The sequence below is a fragment of the Hakea prostrata genome, chromosome 11, assembly GCF_041222555.1.
Source record: "Hakea prostrata isolate BN-2017 chromosome 11, UWA_Hpros_2, whole genome shotgun sequence".
In the NCBI taxonomy this organism is placed as follows: Eukaryota; Viridiplantae; Streptophyta; class Magnoliopsida; order Proteales; family Proteaceae; genus Hakea; species Hakea prostrata.
Window position 1 is genome coordinate 17,743,378 of NC_142610.1, and position 23,081 is coordinate 17,766,458.

At 41.9% G+C, this 23,081-nt stretch overlaps 1 protein-coding gene across 1 annotated transcript; it reads left to right on the forward strand.

Moving 5' to 3' along the window:
- Positions 1-1,202: 1,202 nt before the first annotated feature.
- Positions 1,203-21,889, forward strand: LOC149000490 (phosphoserine phosphatase, chloroplastic-like). Its single transcript, XM_089139850.1, has 7 exons — positions 1,203-1,594; positions 18,089-18,319; positions 18,595-18,835; positions 19,185-19,278; positions 20,271-20,420; positions 20,503-20,556; positions 21,423-21,889. Exons 2-7 carry the CDS (start codon positions 18,094-18,096, stop codon positions 21,543-21,545), a joined length of 888 nt encoding a protein of 295 aa, XP_088995976.1. The 5' UTR covers positions 1,203-1,594; positions 18,089-18,093; the 3' UTR covers positions 21,546-21,889.
- Positions 21,890-23,081: the final 1,192 nt, after the last annotated feature.

The following is a 23,081-nucleotide window of genomic DNA, read 5'->3' on the forward strand; positions in this document are numbered from 1 at the left end:
ACATAGTGAACCGACCTCGACGATTCATGATCGAGCAAAGACTGGATTGAACATGGCATTTGAGCTTAGGGATCTTTTGGTCCCTCTGTCTTCCAAATTCCATTCATATACTAGGGATGTAATTGCACAATTAATAGATATACCCTCTACACCAGAACCTACCTTCCCTTCATAGAGGAAAGGAACGATGGGTTTTCAGTCGGGTTCGAACTTGGGTTTTTACATGGAGCGGATTTGTGTTAGGGTAAAATTGAATATTTCAATCGTCATTGGATTAGCATATAATACGTGCCAAATTTTGGTTATTCACTTATTCACTAGAGTCCTAGGGAGGGAGTTTGGATCACTTCCCCGCCTTTTGACCACAAAAATGCTAGTCCACAGGAAAAAATTATGAAATAATTTCAGGGTGAGACTTATATTATTGTTTTCTCTATAAGCCTTCTAGGGAGTCTACCACAAAAATGATAGTCCTCATGGGAAAATAATAAAATAATTTTAGGGTGAGATGTACAGTGTTTTCTTTGTAAGCCTCCTGGGGAGCCTCAAGACTCTCAACCACCTTCTTGTTTTTTGACAAAAAAAAAAAGAGTTCACAAAAAATAATAAAATATTTTTAGAGGTAGGAATAACAATATGTTTTTAGTAAACTTTTTATTTTTGTGGTCTAAAAGCATTGCAAGAGCCGAATCTCAGGATATTCGACCCCAACTCGTGACGTGTGAAGCAATTCAGCCGGTTTTAATCGCGGAATCTTGGCCCTATGTGTTTATGATTTCTTGGTTGTAAGTTATAACATGGTTCTCATCTTGCATGGGCTATCTTTTTACCTAGAAAGGAAGAAACCTGGTCACTGTCAAGTCCGGATCATCTCCCCGGGATCTCCCCGAGTCCGGGTCCTCCGGGGGCCGTGCTCCCCACGGCGACCGCGGGGCCACGGTGAAAACACTTTTGGAACAAAAAATTTTTTTTTTTTTTTGGGGGGCGCGGGGGTGTGGGGGGGGAAGAGGGGGGGGGGGGGGGGGGGTGCGGGGGGGGGGGGGGGGGGGGGAGACCCCCCCCCCCCGGGCGGCTACTGATGACAAATTATTGGGGCCCACATGAATTAGAGATTTTATTTTATTTTTATTAAAAATATTTTATTATTTTTTACTTGTGGTTATACCTGGTTTATGGTTGGTAAAGAAGTAGGGGAGCACATAGGGGAGATGATCCACACTCGTCGCTGTCTCACCAACTCTCTCACTGTCTCCGTGAAATGACCTTCAATTTTTCTATCCAACGCATTGGATGGAACGGCGTAACTATCTTGCTTGGTTTTTCCTTCCGAAGACACTGCCCGAGATCTCTGCAACCAGTGCCTTCATCCATTGGTCTTAAATATTGATCCCTTCTCTTTTCTCAATTGCAATTTGATATCGCCATAAGAATAGCCAAGGAGAAGGCATTTGGTTTGAATGAACACCCAAATGCTATTCCTGTAATCCTGTTTTTTTCTTCTCGGTTCGCGTATACCGATTCGAACCAGCCGACGCCGAATTCCTTTTCTTCTTCAGCGCTAAGCTTTTATCGTTCCATCGGATTTAAATCGAAGGTATTCTGCCTTCTCCTTTTCGTCTAGCTAACAGGGCTTGCAGAATTAGATTGGAAATTCCAAGTATAGTTTCAGCTTTTTGTTATTTTTCTTTCATTGCTATTCAGTCTACAGATTTTTGTTTAATTTTACTTCTGTATATTATAGTAGCTGCAAATTGACATACTCGATCTTTGGGTGGTATGGGTTTTTCTTGAGAATAAAGTTGCGAAGGAGAAGATGGAAGATGAATTGTAGAAGATGTTAGAGGGAGGAGTAGATGTTGGGCGAAGATGGTTTGGGGCAGAGGAGCTTGGTCAACAGATCCCCTACCCAAGGTTTTTTTTTTTTGGGCGGGGGGGGATTGTATGTGTAGGTCTCCCAGTGTTTTGAGTTTATAGATGTGTCGTGATTTGGTTGTAGTTAGGGTGCATTGCGCCCGGAGCAACTACCAAGAAAAGGAAAATATTAAAGAAAAGAAGAGAAGGTAAAATAGGGATGGTACTTTTGTTTGGTTATATATCTGCTAGGTGTTTTTGTTAATGTGTATGTGAATGTGTTGCTGCTGCCTATGTAGCTGCTGATATTGTTAGGATTTGAGTGATCAATCACACACACACACACAATTGAATAGAAGCGATCAATCACACACAGTCGAATAGAAAGTTACACGGATTTTACCCTGATTCACCTCAATGTGTCAATGTGAGGTGATATGGAGAAAATATGATCGAACCGGGTTCATACTTGGTTTGATCCTCTACCCCAATCGAGACAGAAGGAATCGACTCGCTCCCGAGCCAACCGGATCCGTAAGATGGCTTGCTGAGGAAGAAAACTAATTCAGCTACAAGCACGCCCTAATCCAACTTATGGATTAGGTTAATTACCTTAATGATGGCTGACTCAAATTGACGGCTACTGCTTATCATTTATCGAAGGGATACTCATCGCATAACCTAGAGGTTATCTCAGGAGTCCTCTACTAGTCCAAACTAGTAGAAGTCTATCGCTCAACGGATCTAATTGTTAAGATCCAACGACTACCCAAAGAAGGCTCAAGTGCATCCAACGAAGGAGATTCGAAGGTACACTCTATATAAACCTCATTGGCTTATGAGGTGAGGGACTTAGACTCATATACACAATGGTAGACGTAAACTATCAGAGGCTTACGATCTAGATCACCTTTCCCAGTTCTTCATTCCTTAGCTCTATGCTTCCAGCAGAGCCGTTTGTGATTAAGTTCATCAACTGACTTAGCCTTCGGAGGTGGACTCCCGACCCCAGCCGACCCCAGCGGTCGGGCCACGTCTGACGCTTTCGTTTTGCAAGTCATCACGAGGAGATCTAAGGGCTGAACAGATTTTGGACGCATCATTTGGCGCCGTCTGTGGGAGGACTTGTAAAGCCATGGTGACTAGATCGGCAACAGCCGCAGCAGCCGCTGCACAACGCGATTCCGGTGTTCAAATCCTTGGAGTGAATAATCCAGACGTTCCCCAGGGAAGCCAACATCCTCTTGAAGTAGATGGTGGTCAGGGAGGACATAATCCTCCAGATACATTCCAAGATCAATTGAATCAGGTGAAGATTCAACTTTTGGAGGTGAGCCAAGCACTCCGCGTGCTCACCAGACGAGTGGTATTACCGCAAAAACTTGATCATCGCGATTCAGGGAGGTGTACATTACCACGTGATCAAATATTGGCTGAAGATCGGAATATCGGTCAGAACTTTCGTGAAGGTGACCGAGGGCCTAGGAGAATTGACGATCAACCTAGGCGGGACGATCGGTTCGACAGACCACAGGAAAGTACAACCGATTCAAATACAAGGTTGGATACGGGGGTGAGGACTCACTCACCAACTGTCAGAAGAACCGTTCTTGATGATCGAGCAGTTCACGATGAGCGGAATGTTCGTGATGGACAAGCCATTCGTAATGATCGAATAGCTCGTGAAGATTGTGTTTTTCGAGGTCGTGATCATATTGTTGAAGATCACCTTATCCAAATTGGTCAGGAATTGGCCAACATCAATCATAAATTAGGGCAATTGGCTAAGGGAAGGATAACTGAAGATATTTACTCAGTCATTCGGAAGACCCCCTTTGCCGAGCCAATTGCGGGATATCAGTTTCCCCATAAGTTCCGTTTGCCTACCTTTTCTAATTCGATGGCTCCGGAGACCCAACGGCCCACATTGGCTATTACCAACAGACCATGGCAGTTTCAGGTAATTCTGATGAAATTCTATGCAGGGTTTTTGGTTCATCTTTAGCCGGAGTAGCACAAAAGTGGTTTTCGAACCTCCCATCTGGAAGGATCGTAAACTTTGATGAGTTGGCGCGCAAATTCATAGGGCGATTCCAGAGTGGAATACAGGTCAAGAAAACGGAAGAAACCTTGTTTACTGTCAGACAAGGAAAGAGCGAATCGATTAGAGAGTTTTTGAAAAGATTCAACAAAGTAACGATGGAGATAGAAAATTTGGATGAGCAAGTAGCCAAAACTGCTCTATTCACTGGACTCACTAACCAAAAACTCTTGGAGTTATTATTACAGGATATGCCTGCAACTAATGTTGATGTTGGTACAGAGATGCCAGAAGCAGGCCGAAGTCATGGAGATCTTAGATGCGCGCCAAGGAGACAATAAAGCCTCCACTAAGGAACAGAAGGCTCTGCCGAGAAGGCGAAGCCAAAGAAGAATGTCCGCGATCGGGTTGGAAAATCTCAGGCTTGGCGCCAGAGGTCTCCCGGTAAAAGTGAGTATACTCCATTGAATGCTCCTCGGGCTGATATTCTAAATATCATCAAAAGGCGAAATATTTTGAAGTGGCCACCTAAAATTCCTTTGAAGCCTGGAGAGCAGCAGGATCGAGAAAAGTATAGCCGATTCCACAAGGACTATGGTCATCATACAAATGACTGTCGTCATCTAAAAGCAGATATTGAGAGATTAATATCTCAGAGACACTTGTCCAATTTTGTTAGCAGAAGAAGGGAGGAGCCACGTGAGCCACGTGCGGCTGCCCCTAAAAGGGATTGTTCGGTTAGTTCAGAACGATCAAGGGAGGCTCCGAAGTCTAAGAAAGGCAAGGAGGTGATTGAAGCTACTCGGTCACCGATCCTTACAATTTTCGGAGGACCAGAGCCTGAATCACTCCGGAGTTTGAAGACAAAATCCAAATTTATCGAAACCGGAGAGACGCAGAAGCGGAAGAAGCAAAACGGTGAAGATTCTATCACCTTTGGCGAGGAGGATGAAAGAGGCGTTTGTCTACCTCATGATGATGCCATAGTCATCAAGGTAGAGATTGCACGCCGAGAAGTGCATAGAGTTTTGGTTGATACAGGGTCTGTAGCTGACCTAATTTCTTATGAGGACTTGATGGAGCCTTCATCCACGCATTTATATGGTTTTGCAGGATCATCTGCAATGGCGGAAGGATCTGTCCAGTTGGACTTATCTATTGGAAGTTTTCCTAAGGAGACAACCGTCCGAATCAATTTTTTGGTGGTTCGGGAACTACCAGCTTATAATGTTATCCTCGGGCGACCATCTTTATCCAAGATAGGTGCTATTGTTTTGACAAAACACCTGAAGATAAAATTCCAGACTGATATGGGAATTGGTTAAGTTTCCTCGACCCAGAGGATCTCTCGGCAATGTTACGTTGCCTATTTAAAAGACAAGGAGGGCCCGAGGAAGGTGACTGCCTACCTATAGAAGTTCGAGATGATCGGGAAGAAGCAGAAATGAAAAGGCCCGAGCCAGTGGAAAAGCTGGAACAAATCCAACTGTGTACCGAGAATGAGAAAAAGATTACTTATATCGGATCTGAGCAGCTGGAGGAATTCAAGGATGAGTTGAAGTTTTTTCTTTAACGGAATAATGACGTATTCGCATGGTCTGCCGAAGACATGCCAGGAATCGATCAGGCTATCGCAAAGCACAAACTCTGGATAGATCTGAAGGTGAAACCAGTGATCTAGAAAAGGGGAAATTTCTCCATTGAAAAATATGAAGCCGTTCGGGGCGAAGTTGAAAAACTGAAGAATTTTGGTTTCATAGAACCAATTGAATGCCCAACTTGATTAGCCAACGTGGTAATGGTAAAAAAGGCAAATGGGAAGTGGAGGATGTGTACACACTACACAGATCTCAACAAGGCTTGCCCTAAAGATTGTTATCCATTACGTCGGATTGACCTCTTGATAGATGCGACTGCAGGATATGAAACTTTAAGTTTCATGGATGCTTACTCAGGGTATAATCAGATCCTTATGAATAAGGAAGATGAGAAGTTCACGGCTTTCATGACTGATCGTGAAAGCTACTATTACAAAGTCATGCCATTTGGCCTGAAGAATGCAGGAACTACATATCAGAGGGCCGTCAACAAGATTTTCAAAGACTTGATAGGGAAGAATGTTGAAGCTTATGTTGACGACATGCTTGTGAAGAGCTTTACCAAAGCAAATCATATTGCAGATTTAATTGAGGTATTCTCAGTATTGCGAAAATATCAAATGAAGCTGAATCCAGAAAAGTGCGCCTTTAGAGTTTCTTCAGGCAAATTTTTGGGCTTCATGGTGTCACAGAGAGGTATTGAGGCTAATCCTGCCAAAATACAGGCTTTGGTTGACATGGAGGCTCCCAAAACGGTTCGTGATGTGCAGTGTTTAACAGGGAGAGTTGCCGCTTTGAATCGTTTCATCTCTAAGTCTGGAGAAAAGTGTTTGCCGTTCTTCAAGGCACTCAAAGATTTGAGGGGCAGCAAGGAAGCAAAATGGACCGAAGAATGCCAGAAAGCTTTCGAGGAGTTAAAAGAGGCACTGGGACAACCATCGATTTTGTCCCGACCAGAGAAGGGGGAAATATTACAGCTATATCTAGCGACGTCCCTTTTAGCGGTCAGTGCAGTACTTGTTCGTGAGAAAGATAAAAAACAGTGGCCGATTTACTATGTGAGTCACGTATTACTTGATGCGGAGACACGATATTCGCAGATTAAGAAGCAGGCTCTGGCTCTCATGATGACCGCCAGGAAGCTAAGGCCATATTTCCAGGCTTATCCAATAGAGGTATTTACAACTTTTCCTCTTAGTAAAGTTCTTAATAAACCTGATTTGTCTGAAAGGATGGTGGCCTGGTCGGTTGAACTCAGTGAGTTCTAAGTGAGCTTTAAGCCTAGAACGACAATCAAAGCTCAGGCACTAGCCGATTTTGTAGTAGAAACTACTGCACCAGTGGAGACCACCATTGAAGATCCCATTATACCAACCACTTGGGAGGTATATGTGGATGGTTCGAGTAATAAAGGAGCAGGGGCTGGAATTCTATTGAAAAGTCCAGCAGGATTTATTATTGGATATGCTTTGAGATTTGCATTCGAACCAAGTAATAACGAAGCAGAATATGAAGCTCTGATAGCTGGACTTCGGTTGTCAAAAGCATTGTCCATTACAGATATTACTATTTATAGTGACTTTCAACTTATAGTCAACCAAGTCCAGGGGGAGTATGGTATCAAAGAACCACGCTTGCAGAAATATCAAGAGATTGTGCAGGCATTTCAAAAGCAATTTCGCCGAGGACTGAAAATACAGTGGAAGATGAGCTATCCCAACTAGCAAATGCCAAAGAAAAAAAATCTAGACCCTTCGGTCTACATTGAAGAGATAACATTTCCAAGTTATCATGGGAAAGAAATTTCTTATATCGAAGCGAACGTTCGCTGGATGGATCCGATAATTGAGTATCTAAGAGATGACAAATTACCTGAGGATCCAAAAGAGGCAAGATTGATCAAGATACGATCAACAAGATTTGTCATTCAGAATGGGAGACTATACAAAAGATCTTATTCAGGACCCCTTATGAGATGTATAGGTCCCGAAGGAGCAAAATCAGCTTTGGCTGAGGTTCATGAAGGAATTTGTGGTGCTCACATGGGTGGACGAGCCCTGGCACACAAAATTCTAAGACTTGGGTTATATTGGCCTAAGATTCAAGAGGTTGCTATGGAGTATGTTCGTCGATGTAGCAATTGTCAAATTCATGCTACAATATCAAAGCGCCCAGCGGAAACCATGACTTCAATTCTAGATCCCATCCCCTTTGCGATGTGGGGAATTGATATCATGGGCAAATTCACCAAGGCGTTGGACGGACGGGAATATTTGATAGTAGCAATTGATTACTTCACGAAATGGGTTGAAGCTAGCGCCCTGACAACAATTACTGAGAAAAAAGTGGAGAAATTCGTGCTTGAGTCAATCATATATCGCTTTGGGATTCCAACGATTATCGTCACTGACCATGGTACTCAGTTCGACTGTCCGCAATTCGAGCAATTTTGCGGAACTTATATGATCGAGCATCGTATGTCCTCAGTGGCATACCCCCAGAGCAATGGACAAGTAGAAGTTACTAACCGAACGCTACTGGAAGGGATAAAGAGAAGACTCGAAGCTGACAAGGCTTTATGGGTCGAAGAACTTCATAATATACTGTGGGCCTATAGAACTACGGTTCGAACACCCACAGGAGAAACTCCATTCAGGTTAACATATGGGTCCGAAGCATTGGCATCTGTGGAGATAATGGCGGGGACATTACGGGATCGAGAGTTCGAGGAAAAAGCGAACGAGCAAGGACTGCTTGATAGTCTTGATCTGTTGGACGAAGTTCGGGCAAAGGCAATAGCACAAACTCAACATTATCAAAGAAGGATAGCGTCTTATTATAATACCCGAGTGAAGAATCGTCGGTATTTAGCCGGAGATTTGGTGTTGAGAAACACCTTAGCTTCAGACCCACGCCACCAAAGAAAATTGGACCCGTCCTGGGAAGGACCTTATATGGTTGTAAAACCAGTCGGTTCAGGAGCTTACAGGCTGAAGAACATCAACACCCAGAAAGAGTTGGATCGTTCGTGGAATGCCAGGCATCTTAAATTTTTTTATCCTTAATGATAATTTCAATTTTGTTCGTGATGTAAACATTTTCAACTCAATCAATGCAATTATTGGCTTTCAACAAATTATCTTTTGATTGGGGAGCATCATACACCACATTCAAGAACAAGATCCAACTATAAGGCATCGGATGAAAATCCGTGTGGGTCCTTCAACACTTATGGAATTTTTTCGGAATTTCTTAAGTCAAGGCATTGGATGAAAATCCGAGTGGGTTACTTTCGCAAGGCGTCGGTTTGAAACCCGAGTAAGTTCCTTCAAGACTTATTGAATTTTCGAAATATCCTTAAGTAAAGGCATCGGTTTAAAACCTGAGTGAGTTCCTTCTCAGACTTATTGTATTTCTCCGGAAATCCTTAAGTAAAGGCATCGGTTTAAAACCCGAGTGAGTTCCTTCTCAGACTTATTGTATTTCTTCGGAAATCTTTAAGTAAAGGCATTGATCTAAACAACTAAGACCTAGTGCAACAGCGATTCAAATGACTAGCAAAGTTCAAGATGAAGTTAACTTCTTATTTCTTCAAAAGACCAAAAGAGGCCGGTCTCAACATCAAACATAAGATTACAAGAGCTGGATACAATCTTCGGTCAAAAAAGAAAGTCATCATCGATGATCATTAAGAAGTCATACAAGATCGGCACAACTTTGCTAGAACAAACACATGAGTCAATCATTGGTATGAATTCAAGGAAAAGAAGAGGAGAAATGAGGATTACTAAAAACATTTCAGTATGTATAAAATCCTCCGCAATTTCATACTCTTTGTCCAGCTTGTCCAGGAGAAGTATGGTCCTCGACCAAACTTGCATTCAAGGCGAGCTTGTCATAATTGGATCCTTCCAGGGGAGAATAAACAGGAGAATCTTCCAGATAATGCATAATATCTGGATCAAAAGGCGGAGGATCAATCTTATTTTTGGTCCAGTCAAGAGAAGGATGACCCAGGTTGGTAAATACTTCAGGATGGCAAACAGCACTGAAGGGAGTCGTATCAAAATAAGGATCCTTCCTTAGTATTGATTCCCATACTTCGTTCTCACCATCCCGGTATGCCTGCAAGTTATAAGCATTCAGCATATCAACAAAGGGCTTACTGTGTAAATACTTGAAGATGCAGACTCTGCGAACGACAGTTGGAAGGGATTCGGGCAAAGGAATGACAGCTTGCCTTTGAGGTAACGCTCGGATCCTTTGGCTCCTGACTTACCAACCCCTCGCTCCAGTCGCCGAATCTTCTCCCTGGCATCATCCAAGTCTGACCGGAGACGATCAATCACCGAATTCTTTTCTCCTGCAACCTCCCAAGCTATTTTCCTAAGGCGAGCAATCTCAGCATCTTTAGCTTCAGAGATTTCCCGAAGCCTGGAAACTTCATTGCTCAACCTATTGAGCCTAGAGGTTGCTTCCACTTGGTTGTGGAAGTTACCAGTAAGACTCCTGCAAACAACTTCCGAGTTAAAAAGGAGCAGAAGAGTAATATTCGGAATCAAAAGATAATGAAGAAAGACTTACATCACCACCGACTTCATAAAGACCTCATCTGGAAGTTTGGAAATAACTGCGCTCTCAGAAGTCATTCGAGCAGCAGTGCACCATTCCAACGCTTTGTCAAACTCGTTTGACACTAATTCGGGCGAAGGATGAGAAGGATGAGCTACATCAAGAGAAGGATGAGCTTCATCACCTGCCAACCGACGATGCTTCCTGGTGGCAAAATCCTCCGGCTCCAAATGAGAGACAGAGGATGCCAAACAAGCTCTAGAGTTGGAAATAGAAGCAGCACCTGCTGGGACTGCACCTTCATCAGATGCCAACATAGTTGCCTTAGATGCCCGAAGAGTCTCCTTCGGGGGTGCACGAACGTTCTCTGCAGCAGGGGCGTCAGCAGCGCCATCAACAATGGAGTGATCAAGATCTTCCTGGGAAGAACGAGCGATCACTTTAGGCAGAAGAGGCATAGGGGTGGAATCAATAAAAACTGTGGGAATCTGACTTGAAGATTCACCAACAGCAGTCACCCTACGCTTAGAGGATCCACCAGCTGAAACCACCTCACTGGCCCCAACCACCGCCAATGGAACGATTTTCTTACAAGATTTCGCTCTGATAAAATTCGGATCGATTCTGGGAGCCACTGTATACACAGAAAAAACCGTATCAGGACAGAAGCCCAACAACAAAAGAAACGAGGGAAAACCCTAGTTCTCTGTCAGATATGAAATACCAATTAAATAAACCCCAAGTATTACTACTGTGCAGTTTACTGAGGGGGAAAGGGAAAGAGATGAGTAATAGTAAAAATCTCACTTATTCAGAAGCTGATAGAGTTATTGTTGGAGTACGAGGAATACGGAAGCAAGCAGGAGGACGGAATGTTGCTTTTGCAAATCTAATTTGCAGATAGCAGGATAGATGGAGAGTACCCACGAAGGCTTTAAATAGCCTCAGGTATTGAGACGACGATTGAGAGCTAAAGACAACCAATGGCCCAGATCGAAAAGATGCTTCGAAATCTACAACAAATAAGATCAATGGTCAAAGGGAGGCCACGTGGAAACATGTGGAAGCGAGCACCCGATGCAAGAATACCTCCAATTGTCGCACCGCCATTGTGATAATGGATATATTACCAATTTATTGGAAACAGCAAATGGTATACCAAAGCAAGAAAACGTTTGGACTTCGCAGGTACCAGAAGGGAAACTTGTGGACTTTGCAATAAATGAAAGAGTGGGGATGATAAAGGCATCAAGGCATCTTTCCAAAACATATCTTCATAATATCTTTACAAGATTATCATTCGTCGAGGAATATGAAGTTAAGTGATAAATTATCATTTATATTTTGATATTCAAGACAAGATTTTGATAGGAGACGAGGGAATAGTAAGGCAAACATGGAAGAAGTGTCTATTCATTAGCAAGGAGGTCAATCTTTACAAAAAAGAAAAAAGATAACTCCCTAAGCCTCTTCCTCATTGTTGCCCGAGGAGCCCTGTACAGGAGGACTTTTCTCAGGATCCTGAGAAGAGCCTTCCTCAAGATTGTCGTTGTTAGAGTCCTCTTCAGCAGCAGCTTGTGACTCAGCTTGTGACTTTTCCTCTTGAAGTGGCGGCTCGTCAGCAAGATATTCCTCATATTGTGGGTCAGCTAGAAAAGGATCATCCTCTTCCCGAGCCCAGTCAGGGAAATCCATTTTTAACTTCCCGAAGACCTCTTTGTGACACACCTCACGAAAGGGAGCAGTATCGAAGGAAGGGATTGATTCAAAAATTCTTTCCCAAACGTCATTTTGCCCCAAACGGTAAGCTTGGATGTTGTAGGCACCCAGTAGTTTGGAGAAAGGTACGCTGTTCAGGTACTTCCAAACACAATCCTTTTGAAGCTCTGGCTTGATGTGCTCGGGCTTGCTAGGGATCGCCCACTTCAAGTATCTTTCGTTCTCCGCACACTGAAATTCCAGTCTATCATCGAACAACGTGGTAGCTTCTTTCTGTTTCTTGGCCTCGCGCTCGGCGGCCACAGCGCGAGCCGTTGAAGAATTGAGGGCCTCCTTAAGGGAGTTCATCTCCTCTTCATGCTTTTTTTGCAGCTCCTTAGCAGCTGCCGTCAGCCGGTCAATCTCAGAATTGGCTTTGGCCAAATTCTCTTCACAAGTCTGCAGCAAGGAGCCGTTGCGGCCAACCCGGCTCAATGCTTCCATGTGCTGATAGAAGCTCAACACAGCATTCCTGCGAAAGCGGAGATTATCAGAAGAAGTCATAAGAGATTATGAAAAAAATAAACAAGCAGGAAGACCGGTACCTTGTGGATTGACTAACAAGGGCACCGTCGTCCAGGGCTTCAAATTCCCGACGATCAAAAGGTATCAGACTGAGGGAGCTCCACTCAGCAGCTTTCTCAAGGTCTCGTGTCACCCTATCGGTCAACTTCAGGGTCCACTGAGGAGTAAAGACCTCGCAATCCTCGAATTTTTGGATTTTTTATGGGAGGAAGCATCAATTGTATCATGCTTCCTTTTGGTTCGAGCAGAGGAGGAGACATTTGACCTTTCCTCCATCGGTTTCTTCCCTTTTCCCGAAGCATCAGCCACGGTTCTGATGTTCCTAATGCCCCTGTAAGAAGGGTCGGGAGAGGGAATAGAAGCCTCTTGGTCAGCGGTTAGGGCTCTAGGCGACCGTTGCTCAGCTATTACAACGGCCCTAGCGGCCTTCGCTCGCAGGTTCTCAGGGTTCATTCTTGGAGGCACTGCAAAGAAGAACAAGAGTCAGAATTAAAGACGTATCACTTCAGTAAAATTAAAGGATGATGGTTAGAAGCTCACAATGAGCCAAGCCCCAGTACTGAAGGATGGAGTTATACTCCACTTCAAGTCCATGTATCTCTTGATACCACGGGATGGATTTGATCTTCCTGATGGCCGCCTTGTCTTCTTTGGATAAGGGAAGGCCCCGATTATTCTAAGAATAAGAAGTACACCGCTTCCAGACGGTCGGGAAGTTGGGATCTGATGGAGGCGCTCGACAGAAAAAGTATCGTTTGTGCCATCTTTTGTGGTTGGAAGGGCAAGTTCCTTTGGCAAGAATGCTGCCCCTCCAATCAAGTTCAGCCTTATTGCGTTTGGACAGAAAAACCCAGCCGGGAGGATGGGAGATAGAAAGAATATGAAAGTGCACAAAAAGAGAAAGAGATGGCGTAATGCCAAGTTCAAAATACAAACCCAAGAAGCCGACGATGAGACGCCAGCTATTGGGAAGGAGCATTCCAGGGCAAATGTCCCAGTGATTCTGAACGGCTGAGAACAAAGGATTAAAAAAGGGAAAGCAAACCCCGCTTTCCAGTGCATCTATGTACAGGGAAAACTCACCCGAAAGGGTTGAATCAACCCTCTCATCAGGATGGGGAGCCCTAACCTGATAAGAGGGAGGAAAATCAAAATCTTGGATTGCTGAAAGAAGGGTTTCCTCCTTGAAAACGGAGGGTACAGAGCCAGGTCCACCATCAAACCTGAAAGTTTGAGGCTGGCTACCTAGAAGACTCGGCAGTTACCCTAGGAGTCTTGGAAGATCCAGACTCAGGAGGGACGGAAGGAGTTTTGGTTTTTCTCTCTAAACTTTTTTGAGAAACTTCAGCAAATTCGCGCCAGAGGACAGTTAGGGTTTTCTTATCACTATTTGACTGTTCGGAAGGAAGGGAAGCAAAAGCTTCGTTACCACTACTATTACTAGCATTGGGTACCAGAGAAACCCTATTATCCGCCATTATTTGTTTCAGTAAGGTACAAAAAGAAAAAGACCATAGAAACTTACCGATTCGGTGAGGCAAAAGCTCGAGAGCAGGAAGGTGCGAAGCAGACGACGAAGGTTCAAATTCCAGACAAGAAGAATGAAACCTACGAAGACAACGAACCACTTTTAAAACACCCGCACGAGTGTTCGGGAATCTGAACGATCGAGATTGATTCAACATCGACGGTCGAGATTAGAAGACGTTTTGAAAGTTTGAACTCACGAATCCAAAACAGGCGTTCGGAAACCGTCGCTTGGGTTACGTGAGCCACGACGATCGACTGCAAGGAGACACGTGGCATTGCCCTCACAACGCTCAAGGAAAAGTGACCACCGCATTAAATGTGATATGACATTTAATGGAACACGCAGAGACTATTGCCTGATGAAGAACCCAGTTAAAAACCAAGCCCTCGGGCTTGACCGAACGCTTGGTCTGGGGGGCTCATGATATGGAGAAAATATGATCGAACCGGGTTCATACTTGGTTTGATCCTCTACCCCAGTCGAGACAGAAGGAATCGACTCGCTCCCGAGCGAACCGGATCCGTAAGATGGCTTGCTGAGGAAGAAAACTAATTCAGCTACAAGCACGCCCTAATCCAACTTATGGATTAGGTTAATTACCTTAATGATGGCAGACTCAAATTGACGGCTGCTGCTTATCATTATTGAAGGGATAATCATCGCATAACCTAGAGGTTATCTCAGGAGTCCTCTACTAGTCCAAACTAGTAGAAGTCTATCGCTCAACGGATCTAACTGTTAAGATCCAACGACTACCCAAAGAAGGCTCAAGTGCATCCAACGAAGGAGATTCGAAGGTACACTCTATATAAACCTCATTGGCTTATGAGGTGAGGGACTTAGACTCATATACACAATGGTAGACGTAAACTATCAGAGGCTTACGATCTAGATCACCTTTCCCAGTTCTTCATTCCTTAGCTCTGTGCTTCTAGCAGAGCCGTTTGTGATTAAGTTTATCAACTGACTTAGCCTTTGGAGGTGGACTCCTGACCCCAGCGGTCGGGCCACGTTTGACGCTTTCGTTTTGCAGGTCATCACGAGGAGATCTAAGGGCTGAACAGATTTTGGACACATCATGAGGCTACGTCCAACATTAGGTTTTTTACTGTATTCTTCTCAAAACAACTATATCAGATGTTCTGTTACAAGAGAATATATATATATATATATATATATATATATATATATATATATATATATATATATATATATATATATATAAGCCACAGCTATTCATGGGCCCCTTGTCCGTCGGCAACACAATGTGAAGCATGAGCCATACTCAACAGATATATCTGTGGCTGGGTGTGTGTGATATACTAGTATTAAATGTGTTTGGTTGAGGTAACGGCAACCAAAAAAGGAAAAGAAAATAATAAAATAAAATGAAAGAAGAAGAAAAGAAATAAGCAATAAAAAGGGAAGAAACAAGGTGAAGTGTCGAGCTTGGTCAACACCTCTTTCCCCACGTTGGATGTGTGTGGGCTAAGGTATTTTATAGAAAATATTTCTATTATGAGGCATTTTAAATCATTGTAAATTATTTATACCTTGGGGTTCTATTTGAGATAGGAAGATCAAAGGAAAAGAGGAAAAGAAGATAGATCTTGCAATGGTTCTAGTATTTTGAGACACCCTGTCTTTGTTCTACTTTTATTGGATTTACAAATGAAATAAGTGCTCTAGATATTGTTGAATTTTAGTTTGGGTTATGTTTTAAGTGGGGAACTAACTCATGACGGCGCCTGCTATAGCCACAATTAGTTGTCATGTTTTAGAACAATTCCACCATTCTTAGAGCACTCTTTTGATTATGTAAGAGTTTTGTAGACTAAGAACCTTGGAGCAATTAAAGCTGATAGAACCATAGTTGTTACGGCGACGAGGCGATGTGAGGCGGTTTTAGCTAGTTGGGGCGATGAGTCGACGAGGCGCCCTCCGAGGCGCTTTTGAGGCGGTCAAGGTGTTTTAGTGTACATCTCATACACTAATTCATTATAAACATTTCTTATATATAATAAAAAAACTAATATTAGCCATTTAGCCTACCTTAAGTCATCCAACATACTACAAACCACATAGTAGGTCCTAAATGATGTATTAACTTTGGTGGTAGAACCTCATGTAGATCACTCCCTGGTAATGGGTATTGTTACTGTTTGTGCCATAATCAGTCATAAACTGTGATTTTTGGATCCATGAGAAGATCTCACAGAAGAAGGTTTCTTGATCGAAGCAAAGCTGATGGAAACAAAGCATCAATCTCAACTGTTTGATGCTGAAAACAAATGGGTTGCACATGGTGCATCAACCAAGCTATTGAAAAATTCATGCTTGGGAGCAAATCGCAGGAAAAAAAAAAGCAACATACAATGATAATACAGTCATACACCAAGCAATATGCAACAACCAAACCAGAAAAAAAGAAAAAAAAAAAGCAAGTTGTAACAATCGTAGGAAAAAAAACAAATCCGGTGACATACCGTCGCCTGAGATGGTGACCGAATCTGCTGCAACTACGGTGGCCTTCTTATGAGCCTATGAGGGGGGGGGGGGAAGAAGTAGAAGTAAGAGAGTAGAGTGACCAAAAGTAAGAAAGAAAAAAAGAGAGTATTCTGGCAACTTACCATTGCTTGAGATGGAGACCAGAGTGACCGGAAGTACTCGCTGCAAGCCTGCAACCGTCGGAGGAGTTGCAGAAGAAAGAAGAAGGCTGAGATACGGTGGAGTTGCAGAAGAAAGAAGAAGAAAGAGAGTCACACGAGTCCAAATCCTCCAAAGGCTGTCGCCGATGATGACGCTAGCTGTTGCCGGTGTCACCGGTGTTGCCGGCGGTCGCTGTCAGAGTCAGAGATGAAGAGAGTTGCAGAGGGAGAGTAGCAGAGAGCAAGAGGTTAGGGCTGAGTTTCGATCGATTTTAATAATTCAATCTCATTTTTCCTCTTCTTTTTTAAAAATAATAATTTAATTTAATGTTACAAATGATAATATGTAACACCTATATAAAAACTCACCCATATAGATTCTTTCCGATTGGAATCTACGTTTCAAATTAATTTTTACCTTTGATTTGGAATCAAATAATTTACAATTTCTAAACCCCCAATAAGGCGATCGCCCAGTGCAATAAGGCGTCCGAGTCGTCTGAGTCGACGACTCAGAAACGCCTCATCCTTATTCACTTTACCTGAGGCGATGGTCGCCACAGGCCCTAGATACCCGCCAGGACGCCAAGCGATGCCTTGACAACTATGTATAGAACAATAGAAGTGGATAAAGTATATTACAGGTCAATGTAGGTGAGGGGAATTCAAATTCTTTCAGATCTTGCATATTTTCTCAGTTATAGAATGGTTACTATCCCTTGGGCTTTTTTTATATGTTGTTAAAGGAAAATGTATTTTTTTTCAATAAGATATAGCAAGATAATGAATGATAAGCCTTTGAAGTACAGACACAACATGAAACAGTTATGGATTTCGGAAATAATACATTGGAAGTTTCTTTTGGGTTAGCCCGTACCAAATAATGCTTTACCCTCAATGTACAGTCATCTCACTGTCATATGACAATGGTTAATGAGGTTCTGCACCCATACCAATGAAGTATGGAGCTGAATGTTAGCAGTGCAGAAACCACATATTAATGAACTTAGCATAGCTGAATGAGAATGCTGGGATGGATGAATGGTAAATATGAAATATAGAACAAATGAATTTCTGCTAATATAAGAGAAGCTATGAAAATGTCAAGTTGAGAAATTCTTTTGAGGCAGCATTGACATTTGCAACAGAGACCTTACAATGCAATGTTAAGGAGTGGTTTGGTTTTAAATTGGAGGAACTGAAAGAGCGAGGTGGAGGTGTAGATTGACTTGAGGAGAAGTGGTGGAGAAGTCATGATGTCTTAGGACTAGTAACAAATACAGATATGCGTTAAAAGTGAAGCCATGTTCCATTCTTGGTAGAAGACTGAATTGAGCATGGACTTGGGCCTTTTGTTGGGTAGCTGGGAGCTGTGCTTGTGGTTCTATCAGCTTTTTGTTTTCGCCTTGATGGATTTCTTTCCTCAACTTAAAAGTTTAATTGTTTGTCCTTCAAATTGTATTTGAAAATGAATACTTTTATGTTTGTTAAAAGCTTTCTATTTTGCTTCATTCATATCTTTGGAGTTAGTGTCAAAGATGACATTTTTATCTGTTGCCAACAGATAATATGATAGAAGGGTTGATGAGCACGGGCACCATTACGGTCAAGCCCCACTGCACTTGCCGACGATACATCCTTCCCCCTCTATACGCGCTTCATTTAAGAAAAGGTTTGGTCACAAATCGTCTTCAGATGAGCACAAAACCCAGGCTTGTGACCTCCATTACTGCTTCAGTTCAGCCTTTAGAATCATCCGTACCTGCACGATTCACAAACACTCAGCCTTCAAGAGGTTGTTCCCTGAACTCTGGCAAGATCTTTTGTTCATCTGATGTCTGTGTGAATGTTTAAAATCTTGAACTTCCCTCAGAATGTTCACTCAATGGTGTTTTTAAGTCATCTCTTGGACACATGGTTAATTTTATAACGTAAGCTACACTTTAATTTGTGGTTGATACTGAAATAGTTGACCAAGTTTTGACCCTATAATCCAGGGTTTCTAATTGATATCCCCATAGGGATCCTTGATTGTATGTCATGGGCTCTCACTTGATTGTTTACTTGCAGAGGCTCTTGAGATATGGCAAAGTGCTGATGCTGTCTGCTTTGATGTGGATAGTACTGTCTGCCTAGATGAGGGCATTGATGAACTTGCTGAATTCTGTGGGGCTGGAAAGGCTGTTGCAGAATGGACTGCTAAGGCAATGAGTGGTTCTGTTCCTTTTGAAGATGCTCTGGCAGCCAGACTTTCTCTGTTTAACCCTTCTCTGTCCCAACTCCAGGATTTCCTTGAGAAGAAACCTCCTAGGTGTGTTCTCTCTTTCTTCATCATTGCTTTCGACATTGTGGCTGCCTGTTGCTTTATCTATTATGTACGTTCCTCAGACTAGATGTGACTATTTATTTGGTGTTAGATTTAAGTTGGCCAGAATATTAAGGGATATGCTACTTGCTGTGTTTGTAGTACATTTGGTACCCCGTGCTTCTTGGATTTTGCATTAGGGACAATATATTTACATTAGGGCAATTAGTCTTCAGTGCATCATGAGTTCCTTTATATTATAACAGTGGTTTCTTGTTTGATGCCTATCTCAGTGAATTCATAATCTAGCACACTTTTGAACGAGCATTAATCTTTCTACTTTTTCAATTTGCAGACTTTCTCCTGGCATAGATGAATTGATCAAGAAATTGAAAGTTAAACAAAAGGATGTGTATATGATTTCTGGAGGCTTTCGTCAGATGATCCATGTATGCTGCTCAACTTAAGAATAAGTTTGCTTTCGATTGCAATGCATTGTTATGGCACATTTGGCTTATTTTTCTGTGGGGTGTGCCAAATTTTCTGGGCTTTATGGTTGTAAGAGGCGGAGCATCTTTCTGTTTCATCTAGATGGAAAGAAAGTGACGCAATCCTAGATTCGTAGTAGTCTAACTAGGAGCCAATATCCAGGATCTGGAATAAGCTGGCTAGTAGGTCAAATTAGCAGTTAAGTCAAAACTAGGGTTACGGTTGGCAAGACATAGGGTTTTGATGGAAGAGTTGTGTCAAGTGAGTGTATAGGAGTCCATCGATGAAGGCTTAGGGTCTTAATTTATTAACTTCCTTTTTGCCGTTGCCAACTTGCCATGATGGACACAGAATATCAAGACAACCCTAGTACCTTTAATGAATTTTCTTGCTTCATTCTTACTTTTTCTTTTTAGTGGGGTTTTTAAGATGTATTACTTTGGTCTTGTTCTATGCCTGACCTGATGGATAACCCTACTCTTCTAGTTAGGATCACCTTGTTGGATTGACATTGGGTGTAAGGATGTTCAAAGTGTGATAAATGGGCAGCTGCATCATCTCTGCTTCTTCATCTATATGGTTGTGGCCCTTGTTTTGTGCTTGGAAATATAAAAAATTTATCTTGTACTGGGAGTAGTTACTATGACAGATACCGTGTTGATGCTTGTATTTTACCTGATGACACTTCTTTCCTCAGAAGCCCACTTAGTCTTTGTAGATATGCTTAGGGTTCTGAAATATCTTTAATTGTATTTTATTGTCCTGCTTTTTTAACAATCTATTATTTCACATTAGAATGAATCTCTTTTTGTTCAATCAAATCTAAGGTGGGGCAGTCATTTGTTTTAAATTTAAGAGTGTATTGTAGTTTAATTTGCAGATTTTGGTAAAGATAGTATTCAATTCAATATTACTAACAACTGCCTTTTTCATTTCTTTTTGTTTTTTGAAGCCTGTCTCATTACTTCTTGGAATTCCACCTGAAAACATCTTTGCAAATCAACTACTCTTTGGAAGTTCTGGGGAGTTTCTTGGGTTCGACAGGAATGAACCTACTTCTAGGAGTGGTGGGAAAGCCACTGCTGTTCAAAATATAAGGAAGGTTTGTGTTAAACCTTGAGTGGAAGCTTGGCTGTCAAAATTCACAAATTTGGAGGATCTGCTGATTTTTATGAATTTTTCAGGCTCATGGATACAAGGCACTAGTCATGTTAGGGGATGGTGCAACTGATCTTGAGGTAAGAAAACTCTTACGCGCACACACACACATTTGTGTGACTTATAGGCATTTAACACCAACACCAGCCACATGCTCTGTGCATCCCTCGGTAACTGACCCGCAAGTAAGGGCAGTCTGTGATAATCTAGTTTTTAAACTAAGCCGTTTTCACCACAGGGATTGGACACCCATGCAAAAGTTATGAGCATTATTTTGTATGCAGAATCATTCACGTTGATAGAGCTGATCATGGGTTCATCAGGGTATTGAAAAATATTCGCGGTGAATCTTGGGGTCCACTTCATGAATCTTGTTCCATCATTTCACTCTACTGTGGGTCATGTTCGATTGTCTTTTTTTAGTAATAAGGCACACCTATCCATTCTCATTGTTTTTTCCATGTCATTTTTGTACTTCTCTATTGTCTTTTTTTGTGGGATGAATTCTCTTTTATCTTTTCAATCTCTTCAACCTGCACCATATTTCCCTTTTCACAATATGCGAGTTCAGATTTCAGAAAACCTTTGAAGGAAACTTTCTATAGGATGATCAGTATTTGGCATGCTTGAGATTCTGGTTTGTAAGGAGCATCCCAGTGCTCAAGACCCTAACTACTGCAGGTCTGGGAGAGGCCAATGTATCCAGCCTTGACACCTGCTTCACTCCCAGTGTTGAACATAGCTCAGTAGGTTGCAATGATGCAGCTTAGCCATTGCAATGCTTGAGATTGTGGTTTTTGTCTGACTAATTGGAGGAAATTGGGTTTCCAATGATATGCTGCATCCGATGTGGTTGTAGAGGGACTTCATATATTCAATAACACAGTATTTTGGTTGAAATTAATGTTTGCTTTGAACCTGACATCAATTTCATTTTATTGCACAGGCTCGTAAGCCGGGTGGTGCTGACCTATTTATTTGCTATGCTGGAGTTCAACTTCGTGAAGCTGTTGCAGCAAAGGCCGATTGGCTGGTTTTCAACTTTGAAGATCTGATAAACTCCTTATAACATGTTGTTTTTCTTTTCATTGTTGTTGTTGGGACTGGTGCTTCATTGTCTATTATTGAAGAATGCTATCAACCCTGAGGTGGTAAAATTTATAGCAAGCTAATTGTGATCCATCAAGGATGTTTTCACATGGTGAATAATTCCTTCAGTGTTTATTATTATCTATGTTATAAGCTGTAATCATGTTCATACTTTGACCCCCTACGATAGCAATCACGTCGCCATCTTATTCAAAATCCCCACGATCTTACTTCTTTTCCTACTCTCGAGGATGATCACGATTACGATTAAGTTTATGATGATCAGGATCTCTATTGTATTCTTTCTCCTCTTCCCTACTCCTATCACGGTCTCGAGGGTTTTGTTTTTTCCCATGTGTGCATGTACTTGATGAAAGCATAACCTCTAGGTTTGTTTACCACTTTGCCAATAATCACTCGAACCTTTTAAGATGTACAAATTTGCCACAAAGGATGCATCACCACCATTGCTAGAGTAGTGGAGAAACTGATGAATGTGGTTGATTGACCCATTGTCGAAAAGACATACCATCCCCATACCATGGTTTTTATTTTATTTTATTATTATTATATTGAAGCTAATCTTGATTCATGAAATAAAATAATACCAGAATATCTTCTAAAGCTAAGATTTTTTTTTATCGAGATTGAAGTAAAAATCAAAATTTCAGTTGTAAGATAACGCAAACAATAAATCAAATGCTAGGAAGAAGGGTACTAGTGCTATGGAGTTCTAACCAACCAGGGGAAAGAATATATATGACAAAACTTTCTTTTTTTGGTCAAAGAAGGTCCCACATCGGATTAGTAATACAAACTTTCTACCATTTATAGTAATGCACTGCATTATATTATACGCCTGAAAACCGTGAGGCTTTACCAAGCCAAAGCGGACAATATCGGGTTGGGGAAAAATGAAATTGGCATATGCTTCGTCAATACGATAGCGCCAAAATTGAGTTTAGTGAAAGCTCTCTTCTCCCCCGAGGCGTTTTGTTGTCCAAACAATTTTTCGATATATCGGTAACATTGCAAATTTGTTTAGTATGTTTTGAAGGGTAGAACATCGAAATCTGAATTATTGGCGGTGATGCTATTTGCTGTCTTCTACCTCGATAGCTCCTTTTTACAATAGTTCAAATGTCGACCTAGATGTGTCGAAATTTAGGTTAAATCTTGGTTTAGCAAGAAACTGATACGAAACTATGGGTTAGCTTTAAGTGTCTTGGTTGACATTTTTCGACAATATTTCAAAATGTCGGTAGTTTCAATAAGTACTTAGAAAATTTTGGTTGTTTCGGCCACTAAATGTCAAATTATGATCAATTTAATTTAATTCAATTTTAGCAACTTTCAACAAGTTTCGATAAGTTTCATTGGTTTCGATGAGTTTCAATGGTTTAGACCAATCAATCTATGTGTTCAAAAATTGTCCAACCCTCGAAAGCCTACAAAACAGGAGTCAAATGTGGGCCGATTCTTGGTCAGGAATCCGCCTCTAATGGCTAAGTCAATA

Excerpts from the sequence above, each read along its gene's own strand:
- LOC149000490 (XM_089139850.1), top strand. The coding sequence starts at position 18,094 with ATGATAGAAGGGTTGATGAGCACGGGCACCATTACGGTCAAGCCCCAC. Across the intron at positions 18,836-19,184 it reads CTTGAGAAGAAACCTCCTAG|ACTTTCTCCTGGCATAGATG; the intron begins GTGTGTTCTCTC and ends TTCAATTTGCAG. Across the intron at positions 20,557-21,422 it reads ATGGTGCAACTGATCTTGAG|GCTCGTAAGCCGGGTGGTGC; the intron begins GTAAGAAAACTC and ends TTTATTGCACAG.